Source organism: Zea mays, chromosome 8 (genome assembly GCF_902167145.1).
Source record: "Zea mays cultivar B73 chromosome 8, Zm-B73-REFERENCE-NAM-5.0, whole genome shotgun sequence".
Lineage (NCBI taxonomy): Eukaryota > Viridiplantae > Streptophyta > Magnoliopsida > Poales > Poaceae > Zea > Zea mays.
In genome coordinates, this window is record NC_050103.1 from 176,779,371 (window position 1) to 176,791,659 (window position 12,289).

At 43.0% G+C, this 12,289-nt stretch overlaps 1 protein-coding gene across 2 annotated transcripts; it reads left to right on the forward strand.

Annotated features, from left to right (window-relative positions):
• Positions 1-429: 429 nt before the first annotated feature.
• On the forward strand, positions 430-7,533 carry LOC100192107 (DUF1692 domain, endoplasmic reticulum vescicle transporter protein). 2 transcript variants are annotated; one of them, XM_008656057.3, is made up of 12 exons: positions 430-675; positions 880-974; positions 1,081-1,163; positions 1,618-1,693; positions 1,792-1,859; positions 2,218-2,305; positions 3,009-3,124; positions 3,238-3,321; positions 3,993-4,139; positions 6,692-6,800; positions 6,886-7,005; positions 7,200-7,533. In XM_008656057.3, the coding sequence occupies exons 2-12, from the start codon at positions 887-889 to the stop codon at positions 7,271-7,273; spliced, it is 1,053 nt and encodes a 350-aa protein (XP_008654279.1). In that variant the 5' UTR covers positions 430-675; positions 880-886; the 3' UTR covers positions 7,274-7,533.
• Positions 7,534-12,289: the final 4,756 nt, after the last annotated feature.

The window sequence follows — 12,289 nt, forward strand, 5'->3', positions numbered from 1 at the left end:
GTCGGATCTATGTTATAATTAAATTTCAAACTTTCATATAAAAGTGAGGATAAATTTGTAATCAGTTAATAAGAAGAGAGGCAATAATGTAAGGTTATAAACGTGTTGTTGTGGACTGAGTTAACGTGGTTAAGTGATGATAATAGAATAGGGCAAATTGATTATCTATTTTAGAAAAAATGAAGGACATATATGCAAAAAAATTAAAAACTTTACTAGGTTAAAGCACCAATTTCAACGCCGTCTCGCGTCACCCTTTCCGCTTAAAGCAAAAATAAAGTATAATTGTGTATAAATGAGTTTGTAATTTTGTTGTTAATTCTATATTTACACCCGGCTAACCAATAATTTATACATATTTTGTGATTTATAAAATTAAGTTTACTTATATACTATATAGAAGCCCTACCAATACACGATGTATGGGCAACAGACTAGGAGAGGTAAAAACGAACGAAGTTGCATCTGGGTAGACGGTAGAGGTAACCACACAATTGCCCCAAAAGTAAATGTCATAATAGGAGAAAACAACTGTCTTGCATCACCACGAGCGTGGGCTCTCTCTCTCCTTTCTCGACGACGACTGGGCCACCGTCGCTGCCGCCTGCCGCCCTACGCCAGGTGCCAAGCAGCCAGGTGTTCTTGGGGCCCTTCGCCGGCGACGAGCACCACCAGGTACGTCCGCCCCTTGGTCTTCCCTTCCCGCTTAGCGAAACCAAGCACTCAAATTCTAACTATTCGTGGTCGGATCTGATCTAATTACAAGTGCATATGCATGTATTATGCCTACTGACTTCAATAATTTTGCAAAAATTTCGGGTTTACATGCTTACCTATGTCGTTTACTGGATCCGCCCCTGGACCCTGGTTCTATGGCAGCTGAAATATGGCGAGGATACCGTCTCTGAAGAGCCTCAATGCGTTTCCACATGCGGAAGAGCACTTGTTGAAGAAGACTTACTCTGGCGCTGTTGGTATGGTCTACGGGGACCCTATTGTTCTGTAATTGTTCCCAATGGTTGCTTAAATATATGGTTTCGAGGCTTGTCTTTAATTTCCACGTCATCGATGTCTTGGCAGTGACAATTTTTGGGCTACTTATAATGATTACACTGTTTGTGCATGAGCTGCAGTTTTATCTTACCACCTACACGGTGCATCAGGTATGATTGGCCACAGCTTATATCTTCATGTTTGACTGCTCACTGCTATATGCAACTTTTCAATGTAATATTCACAGAGACTTTTGTTCTCCCCTTCAAATATATTTTAGTTTTTTTCCGAGGCACTGTGAATATGCCTGTAGAAAACAGGGCCTTATCCAAAGTAAATGCTTATATTTCCTTTTTCAAGATAATTCTAGTTGGCATGTTGGGGGCTGAGTTCAAGCGTCGTCCAGCAACCTGATCAAATTATCATTTTGATGGCAATTCCTTTATTTGATATGAAACATGATTATAAATCAATTTCATTGTTCAATTATTCATGCGTTTTCTGATGTTGTAGTTTCTGTTAATTGTCCTTGATGAGATTGTGGCAAAGTCATTTTCCTTTCATTGAGCTTATCCTTCCCAACATCTGTATCATGAACCCTTCACCAGTTATTACGGTCTGCAGATGTCTGTAGATCTGAAACGAGGAGAAACTCTGCCAATCCATATCAATATGTCATTTCCTTCTTTGCCATGTGAAGGTCAGTTATTGACAACACAAGTTCAGTAGTTCACCCATAAGTATTTTGTGACAAGTCTATATTTTTGATATATCTATTTCTGTGTCTTAATTGTTTAGTATTGAGTGTGGATGCAATTGACATGTCTGGGAAACATGAAGTTGATTTGCATACAAATATTTGGAAGGTAACATCTCCTTTTGAAAAAAAAGAATCTTTTGTGTACTATTTTTTTTAAATTACTGCAGTAGCTGGACTAACGAAAAAACTTTGCCTCTGTAAGTATTATTGAGTGCATACGCTCACTAGGTAGAAGCTGGTAACCAATTGTTTTTTTTATGTTAATGCACAATTGCAGAGTGTATGTACTTTTACAAGCTTTGATTTGTGTCTTTGTGCAGTGTAAACAATACTATTCATATGTATTTTCACATTTAATAGTTTTCCCAATCCAGCGAAAAAATTGTATTATGTTTTGTAAAAAAAATTATAGTTGCCTTCCTCTAATCTCTAATAACCTATTTCTTTATATTTGTGTAATACAGCTTCGCTTGGATAAGTATGGCCATATAATCGGTACAGAGTACTTGTCTGACCTAGTTGAAAAGGGGCATGGGGCACATCATGATCATGGTATACTCTTGTTCCTGCAAGGACAAAAAACATAGACTAGTTATCTTCAGCATGTATGTTCTTTTCTTATTTTACACAACTAGCAAACATATGTTTGTGTAGCAAGTTAGCAACGGAATGCACAGCTTGTTATGTAGTCACATGGGCGATTTGTGGCTTGGAGATTTATTCGATGATTGTGCCATCTGTTGCAATTCGTCTTGGAATTGGACTTAGTACCGTTGCTGTACACGCACCATTGTAACTTGTATCGGCACGGATGGTGAGTCCGGGTCACATATGGGACCGGGAGAGGTGTGAGGGCATTGTGGGAAGTAAAAAAGACAGTTGGGAGAGTTCCTTCTGTCTTTAATATTATTTATAGTTATAAATAGATGTAAGAAAAGTGCAGATGCAACTTAAGTATATTTTTCTGCTGTAAATATGTTGAGTTAGCATGTGCTGTACTGCTGTTATTGGTTACCCTGTCGACTCAGGCTTCAACCCAGTGCCTACCTCCATAGAAGCTGGAAGTCCTAGCTGTTTCCTTTTGCAAAAGATAAAAAACTGGCACCTTTTTGGTAATCTATAACTGTCAGAGAAGTGCATATCCTCAGTGGTGATTATCATGGGGAAACCTGTATAACAGTGACTAAATCACTAAATTGATGGACCAAAGATGTTTCAGTTGGAATAACTCTATGATGGTTGGACATGAACACAGACCATGATCATGACCATCACGATGAACAAAAGAAGCATGAACAAACCTTCAACGAAGAAGCAGAAAAAATGATCAAGAGTGTGAAACAAGCACTCGGAAATGGTGAAGGCTGCCGAGTATGTTATTCATCTACTGGCTCTTATTTAATTGACAGAATGGCACTACAGGTTGTGATTGTGAATTGCATTTTATAGTATTGCTAATAAAGCTGTGCCCACAATTTTCACAGGTCTATGGGATGTTGGATGTGCAGAGAGTGGCTGGTAACTTCCATATCTCAGTGCATGGTTTGAACATTTTTGTTGCTGAAAAGGTCAGTAATCCAAAATCCCAGATACCTAAAGTTATTCCATCCTTTGTGCATTTTGATTATGAAGTATGTGTAGTTTCTTTACATAAGATTAAATTCTAAACTGCTAAAAAAACTTAATTGCAATGCTAGTGATTTTGTGCTATTAGAAAAAAATGCTAAATTTAAATGGGAATAAAAAGGAGAGAGAGAAATAACAAGTGAGCTACGAAACTACCAAAAACTGCCATTGGAACAAAAGATATGTGATCCCTTGAACATAGGCTTATTCTCACCACCATATGATATTGAAAATTTGAAATAACCATGATTTCTTCTGAGGCTCTTTCATTGGCATTGTGCTTTTTCCAGTCTTTCCACTGGTATGAAAACAACATGAAGTATCTTCTCTTCTTTAGGCATATGCTACTTCACAGCTATTTTTATGATTTAGAATATTTTTTTCCTGCAAGGTCTTTCAGTTCTTATGGATACAAATAGTTTCATCTGCATCAAAGGAATCACAGTTTTTGTCGATTTTGATGTTTTTATTTATGTAAACAGGCAGACTTGCTTTCTCTCCTTGCCCCTTAACAGAGGGCTCCTGTGCAATATTATACTCCAATTGACATTATCGATACATTTTTCAGCTAGTTATTTCATATATGTTAACAATACGTATCTTCTTTATGCAGATTTTTGAAGGGTCAAACCATGTGAACGTCAGTCATGTTATCCACGAGCTGTCATTTGGCCCAAAGTATCCAGGAATTCATAACCCACTGGATGAAACTTCAAGGATACTTCATGACACAAGTGGAACCTTCAAATACTATATTAAGGTGGGTTGCCATTCATCGATCCTTTTTAATCAAGCATGTGCATGAAAAAGCTTCCAAGACTCAACATTTAAGGCCTCGTTTGGATCCTCGGAATTGAAATCTATTCTGATAATCATAATTCAGGCACAAACCAATTAAGCTAATATGGTTGTACGTGGAGTATATTTATATACTATTGTTGGTCATACGAAGAAGATACTTAAATGCTATATTTCTGCTATAGCAGAGTGAACCAAAGAGCATGCTATAAGTTGCTGAGTAGAAGTATAGCATGGTGCCATGGTGATTTATAGAATCAATTTCTACCTTTCACCCTATGAATTTGAGATATGTTTATATGCGAACTTCGGAAAGTTGTGGAATTTCAACCCAAATAGCCTAGTTCATTAATGTAAGAATGTGAAGTGTTGTATTGATAATAGATGAGGTTACAATATATAGAGACACAAGAAACCCTAACCCTAATGGGCCGGCAGCCCAGCAGTGGTGCCGGCCCACACACTCACACACACACACAGTCTAACATCCCCCCGCAGTCGCAACGGGGGCACCACACACGATGAGACTGGAGTAGAGGCCGAAGGTAGGAGCCGACGGGTTGAAATCCCCCCGCAGTCGCAGCGTCGTGATGGTGCGAATGTTGCGGCTGGAGTAGAGACCGTTGTGTGCTCCAAGAAGACGATAGCCCCTAGATGCCGAGGTAGCCGAAGGCGAGGTGGTCGCGGTCGGAAGACGCGCAACAAAAGCCTGATCTTCGGGAGGGGTCGACGTTCGAGCGTCAACGATCGGCAGGGCGACACAGCAAAAGGGCACCGGCAGGCCGACCTTTCTACGTCTTCGATCATCCGGGCCTCAACGAGCCCCGCCAGGGAGGCCGACGGCAGCGCACGCGTCTGCGCCGGTCATGGTGTCCGCGCCCGTGGCAGAAAAGACGGGGAATCGGTGGATCCGGCCGGGAAGGCCACGACAGCGACGAATCCAGCCATGAAGACGACGATCCGGCCAAAGGGATGGCGGATCTAGCCGAGAAGACCGCAACAACGTGGATCCGGCCGGGAAGGCCGCGGCAGCGACGAAACCAACGATGGCGGCGATGAAGGGGGAGGACGACGGGGCGGGTCCAGCCGAGCAGGGGCCTGCGCCGGACCTGGCAAGGGGTGTTGGCAGCACCAGCGACGGGAGAAGTTCGAAGGGTGGAGCTACTGGGTGCTGCTGGGCATCAGCGCAGGCAGTTAGGAGGTGGCCAGCGCGAGGATGAGGGGAGGAAGGGCCGACGACCGTTGGGGACAAGAGCGCCCGCTGCTCCCCTGCGTCCCGCGGCCGCGGCTGTACGCGTACCCACGAGGCCACGACGACTGTTGCACGCGCGCCCGCGTGGCCGCAGCGGCAGGTTGCAAACCGCCGGCTGCACAGGGGAGATGGGGGACCACGCGGCCAGATGTGCGGAAGAAGGCCGCCGTCGGCGGGTGCGAGAAGGGGGGCACGCCCGCGACCAGGATAGCGGCAGCAGCGCAGAGCAGGACCGGCGAAGAGGGGGAGGGAGCCCATGGCGAGCACGGCGGCGGGGCGGAGACCCGCGCCTAGATGGGGGAGGAAGGCCGCGCCCGTGAGCAGGGAGGCGTCGGCGCTGGCGGCCTGAGAAGGGGAGGGGCGGCATCGGCTGCCATGAGAGCCGCCGTCGGCGGATCTAGGCCGGCTGCTGGACCCGCGTGTGCACCGCCGTGGTTGGAGCCGCCGAAGGGGCCATAGCCATCTGCCGACGGCAGACGCGCAAGGGGGCGGGGGGAGCCGGACCGTCGGTTGGGGGCGAGGCGGACGACCGCGCCCGCACCGCGAGAGGGGAAGGCCAGGGCCGCGCCCGCCAGAGGCCGACGACGGAGGTTGGGGGCGGGGCCGAACGCGGCGAGCTGCGGGCGCTCGCGCCGACGAGTGGAAGCTGCTGGGGGCGGGGAGGAGAGGAGAGGGGACAACGGCTGGAAGGGAGCCGCCCCGGGAGGATCCCTCCCTCCCGGGGCGGCGGCTGGACGTGGGTGGCGGCTGGTGTTTGGGCAGCCGGCGGCTGCTGGAGGTGGGAGAGAGGAGCAAAACCCTAAACCTAATCCTCTGATACCATGTAAGAATGTGAAGTGTTGTATTGATAATAGATGGGGTTACAATATATAGAGACACAGGAAACCCTAACCCTAATGGGCCGGCAGCCCAACAGTGGTGCCGGCCCACACACTCACACACACACGGTCTAACAATTAAGTAGATTTCAATTCCTCCAAAATGAAAGGATCTAAACGGCCCCTTAGGGAATATAGCAAATAAAGCCTGAAGGGAATTAGGTAGTTTCACAAACACTGACATTCACATTATGATATGTGCCCATCAATGGGGGCAAAAAGAAAAATTGATATTTCTGATCTCCAACGAGCTAATGTTTGTTGAGTTGATTTGAGCAAGTACACCAAAACATCTGTAGAGTGGATACTTACTAGCTCATTTTCCTATGCAATTTGTAATAGCTTGTGAGAAAGCTCTCTATTTTTTGTCCAAATGATATACAGGTTGTTCCGACTGAGTACAAATATCTGTCAAAGAAAGTATTGCCAACAAATCAGTTTTCTGTCACTGAGTATTTTCTTCCCATCCGTCCAACTGACAGGGCCTGGCCAGGTAACTATCCCCCCTCCATTCCTTGTCAAGCATGACATCTTCATCTGTTCTCGAAGCTAAACTGTTTTTTTTTCTCTTCATGTAGCGGTTTACTTCCTGTATGATCTGTCACCAATTACAGTCACCATCAAAGAGGAAAGAAGGAACTTCCTTCATTTTGTAACTCGTCTATGTGCAGTTCTTGGTGGCACATTTGCCATGACAGGTTAGCCTGCACCCAACGATTTTTTTCCCGGTCTGTCTTTGCACATTTTGCATTCTTTTCTGACCCAATTCCACTGACAGCATCAGTTGCGTTGCATGCAAGGTGGTACTGACAGCAGAACCTAGAAAATTAACGGGCTGTTATAGTTAAATGTTTGTTACAAAGCTCTCACCGATATCTGTTCTGTTGTACAGGAATGCTTGACCGGTGGATGTACCAGCTTATCAAGACAGTCACCAACTCAAAGACCAGAAGTGTACTGCGGTAATTGCACAAGTCATGATGGATGGAAAACCGTTGGTAGTGTGGTACCCGTGGCTAATGGAGCCCATAGATCTTTGCCCGAAGCTAACTGATCAAGCCATGTTGATTTTTGCATGTTTTATTTTCTTCTTACATGGTTAACTTATAATACGTCGTTGTTTTTTTTTTCATCAACTATGTTAGATTAACACAGTCCACGGACTACATTGTTAACTATGTTGGTAGTGGAACTGAAATGCCAAGCCGATCTTGATCAACCCTATAGTCCCATCGTGCCAAAACTGTTGATCGGTTGTCTAAGTCTCTCAGGACAGTTTGGTGATTAGGGTTCACGAGGGGATCCATGAGGAGGAATCCCCTTGTTATTCAAAATTGAATAGTAAGGGGATTCTTCTACATGGATTCTTCTGTGATCACTGGTCACCAAATCGACGCTCCGTTTTTCATGAGATTTGGTGTTCTTCGCTCTCGGTCCTCTGCTGGTCAGTCAGTGAAATCGTCCAGTTTCTCGGGTCTCCTGCGAAGAAGGGAAGACGGTACCATTCCTCCTTCCATTCACAGAATGACAGAATCAGGAACCAATCGCTGCACTGCATGTGTCTAGTCTCTGAACCGCGGATGGTGCAGAAAGGAAACGCGATGACTTCCGTAGCTGTTTCAGTAGTCACCGTTCACACGGCTGAATCGCGCGGTGTAAACCGTTCGCTATTTGGGACGCATCAAGGCCAAGCAGCGACCCTAGTCGACGACGCTTTGCAAGCACTCGTAGTAGTGTATATATCGACGTGTGAAAGGAGATGACTAGTGTGCACAAGTCCCATCGGCCGCCATACCCCAGAAAATAACACAAACGGTGAAGATTATTAACCAGCTGGGGATTGACGACGATTGAGCCGGTTTCGGTTCAAAATTGGCATGGATCGATGCGTCGGGTTGTTCTGGATCTGGTCAGTCAGCAAGTCGAAGTCGAGACTGCTGACCCCGTGGAGGCGTGGACTAGGTATTAGAGAGGATTGGAAGAAAATTAATTTATTTCTCTTTAAATTCTCTTCAGTCAGAATGGGAATTTAAATTTCCAAACTAGTCTTAAGAACGAGAGGCAGAGTTTGTTGGTGGTCGAATCCACCGGGCAAAGGTATACATGTACATGTGGGCCGGCCTGGTCCGGCATGGCACAGACCCACAAAAGCACGGACCATAAAAGCACATATCTAATCATAGGTCGTGTCGTGCCAGCACGTATATCCAATCATCGGCCCACGGCACAGCCCACAATTAGTTATGTGTGCCAGACCGACCCAAATAGCCCAAAATAATTTAATGTGTCAGATCTGGCCATATACATACAACAACAATACATAAACAAAAAATATAGAATATATATATGACCAAAATAAAACTAAGATGTTTTGTGGATGCACATTAAAAACCTTGGTCAGAAAGAAAAAAAAATATTACAACTAGATCAGAAATAATATTCAGTTCTCTGTTTAGTATTTAATTGAGTACTATACAGCCATACAGAATACATATACAATAATCATCATCACTATTCACTATCCCCATCTAGGTATTGGTTCTCGAAGGCCTATTGAAGCTCTAGATTATCCAAGTTGTGCTGGTCATGTGGTCTTTGACGGATCTTAGTTAAATACTGAGTCTAACTTAGTGGGCCTCGATGTGCCTTAGTTAAATGGTCCGTGCCAGGCCGGCTCATGGGCTTGACTTGAGGCCCAGGCACGGCCCACATATTAGGTCGTGTCGGCCTAGGCCCACAATTAGGTTGGGCCGTGCTAGATATGTGTCGTGCTAAAAATTGTGTGCTTTGAGCCGGTCTATTAGACACAGCACAAATATACACCTATAGACAAAGAGAAAAAGTAAATACTCCTATTGGCGCGTGCATTATACGTGCATATTAATAATCTTACTTGATATAATAAATATAAAATACTGCAAATAAATATTGAGTACTAATTATTTTTATAAAATATTACTTTTATATTGGAGTCATAGTGACCTTGAATTTTCTATCCAATCAATACATGTATCAACTCAAGCATGCTTTAGGTATCCGCGGGTACAACTGTACGTTAAGAGCAGACAACCGCTCACACAGTACATTATCACTCCTAATCAACTTTAGAGAGGTGATGAACAGACTCACGACATGCAGATGGCATGGGCCCCACTGATATTGGCGCACAAGAAATCTGCATGTGTTTATCAGTTGCGCAGATGGGAAAGACAAATCTCATTGTAGGGAGGGGATATTTATCTGCTGCGTACAAATCTCTTCGATGGCTGACTATAAAAATGGCATACCCGTATTTAAGGGCCAATTCAGGCGCGAATCAAATGTGTTAGAATCAAGTCTCACACATATGATGACTCATGATATAAAAACGAATGTTACATTTTTACTATATAATATGAGTTATATAGAAAAATAGTAAAATAATTATATCACTAGGTGGGTACCCGTGCGTTGCAACGGTAAAAAAATAGTGCAACAATAACATAAATATGGCCATGTGTTGTGTTGTTAATCAAAGTTAAGTTGCCTATAGAACTTGGTAGAGACAATTGGTTGTAACCTTGAAGACTGGAAATTGATATGTTCTTGATCCTAACCGCGCTCCAGACTTGCTTGTCGGGTTCATCTATATAGTCAAAATTATAGACCAAACGACCAGTTGAATGGAAATTTTCTTTTCCCGGTAAACTGCATATTTGCCATAGCCTTTAACTATTCATTGGTTTAATCTCTATATATGTAAGAATAGTCATACAAAGTTTGTTTATTAAAAAACCGTTGCTATAATAACAATACTTTTTTGCTACTTCAGCATTCTTGACCATCAATCATTCAATCCAGTGTTGTATCTTGATGTCTGAGAGCAGTAAGAATAATCTTTATTGCACCCAGTAGTCTTGATTGAAATAAGTGTATACAACTACACTTCTCTAAATTTGTGGACATTTCTCTAAACCTAAAATACATAGTTGATATCCAACCCTTTTTTATAGTTCACTCGGTCGCTTGTCCTCTTTTAGACTGTGAGGTGGTAGTGGTACTATGTGGGAGCGTTGCGTTGCGTGTGGTTTCCTATCGTGTTGGGGGTTAGGTGGTTTCCCACGATCCATAGATAAGGGTCCAATGGTAGGTGAGAAGTAGCGGAGATGAACAAACCTATACGCTTCGCGCACGATACACATGTTTGGACCGTGGGTTAGATTAGAAAGAAGTATAATGACTTTTTTTTCAAAAGGGACAACGGTGGAAACCAAAAAAACAGGTGCTTTATAGGGGTAGAAAAGTGTAGAGAGATAGTGAGCCTTCAGAGATTTGTTTTTATCAAAGAATTATATGCCATATCGTATCTAGCAGTAATGTGTGTCGATCTTGCTTGGATGCACTTATATACACGGTAGGAGACATGTTTGGAATGCAGAAATTTATTAGAACTTGCACAAATTTTACCGGAATTAGTTCAATTTTACAAAGAAAATTCCCTTATTCCAAAAAGGCTCCTAGTAAGGTTATGATGAATTAGGATACAAAATTAACTAATGTATATCATAATCCACTTCACCACAGATGAATTGAGGTGAACATGAATAAATAGATACTCTTGTCATTGCCCGTGTGTTGCGATGTCACACAATCACAATAATGGAGAGCTATATTTTTAGAAACCGCAAGAAAACATTTGGTCTTTCGTGGTCACGACATACAAAATTGAGATGGAAATGAGAAAACCATGTGAGTTTCAGCTGCAAAACAAACATCAGGAATAAATGACAGTAATTATAACACTATATACAATAGTTAACAACACACGTTTGTCGAGCGAGCGTATGCACGGAGCTAGCACTCTTCTAGCAGGCGCATCCACTCCCCGCCTACTACTGCTAGTTGGATTGGCTGGAAGTCAGCTTTAGCTTCATGTTCACGTCCACCATGTCCTCCTGCTTCGCTAAGAGCATCTCCGTTCTCGATAGGGCCACGACGATCTTGCGGAATAGCGACTGTAGTAACACAAATGAGAAAAGAATCGATGAGATGCAATGTGCGCAACAGGGTACATCAAAGAGATTAACAAAATAAATTCCTACTCAAAGAATCGATGAGATGCAGTGTTAACCGAAAAAGAATAACGAGTATAAGATCAGATTATTGTCTTGCTGAAGAACATTAGAAAATTCCTACTCAAATAACTATTTTTTAGTTAGACCATCTCGCTCCTTCTAATGAGTACATTTACTACCGAAAAATGAAAACAAAAACAAAGTACCTTGTGGATAGGTGGCTCCAGTATCATCTCTCTCTCTCTGAGTTCGATACTCTCTCTAGAAACCTCCCTTGTTCTGCAATCACAATCTCACATGTTCAAAAGCAATAAACTGAACCATCAATTATGACACCCACAATGAACTATTAGCAACATGAATATGTTTTAAATGTGCTCGTGCGTTTTGACGGCGTACAAATTATTCGATAATTCAGTGCATAATGATTACATAAAATCATCATCAATCCATCACCTAATGATGTTGAGGGTCGTGGTCTCTCGGGCTCAGGCGCTTGTACTCGTGCACCGCCAGTCCTATCACTCGTGCAGACGCTAGCACTTGCAATGAGCCTGTGCTAATGGTAGAAAGGTTATATAAGCCATGTATTCTCAATAAATAGGTTCTTATACTTGTGATGTCTCTGTCCAAATAATTTTTAGTTATTTCCTAGTTCATCAAACAACAAACAGGTTCTTATTTATGTCAAGGCATGTATTCTCAATTCCAATTTCCATCAACACAACCATTTACTATTCCTTCAAGAACTGATATAGATTGAGATGGACTGATAGTTTGAAACAGGTAGAATAATAAAGATAAAAACACAGATACAAGTAGTGAGACAAAAACTACAGAATGGTTCAAGAAACCAAAGTCTTTGGGATAGCATTATTTTGAGGCATTAGGTATGAATAAACGTTGTAAGGAAACAAACCAATCGAAG

Bases quoted from the DNA above. Each gene is read 5' to 3' on its own strand.
- LOC100192107 (XM_008656057.3), top strand. From the start codon at position 887: ATGGCGAGGATACCGTCTCTGAAGAGCCTCAATGCGTTTCCACATGCG. The intron at 1,694-1,791 runs GTCAGTTATTGA...TTAATTGTTTAG, and splicing joins TCCTTCTTTGCCATGTGAAG to TATTGAGTGTGGATGCAATT. The intron at 3,125-3,237 runs GTATGTTATTCA...CAATTTTCACAG, and splicing joins GAAATGGTGAAGGCTGCCGA to GTCTATGGGATGTTGGATGT.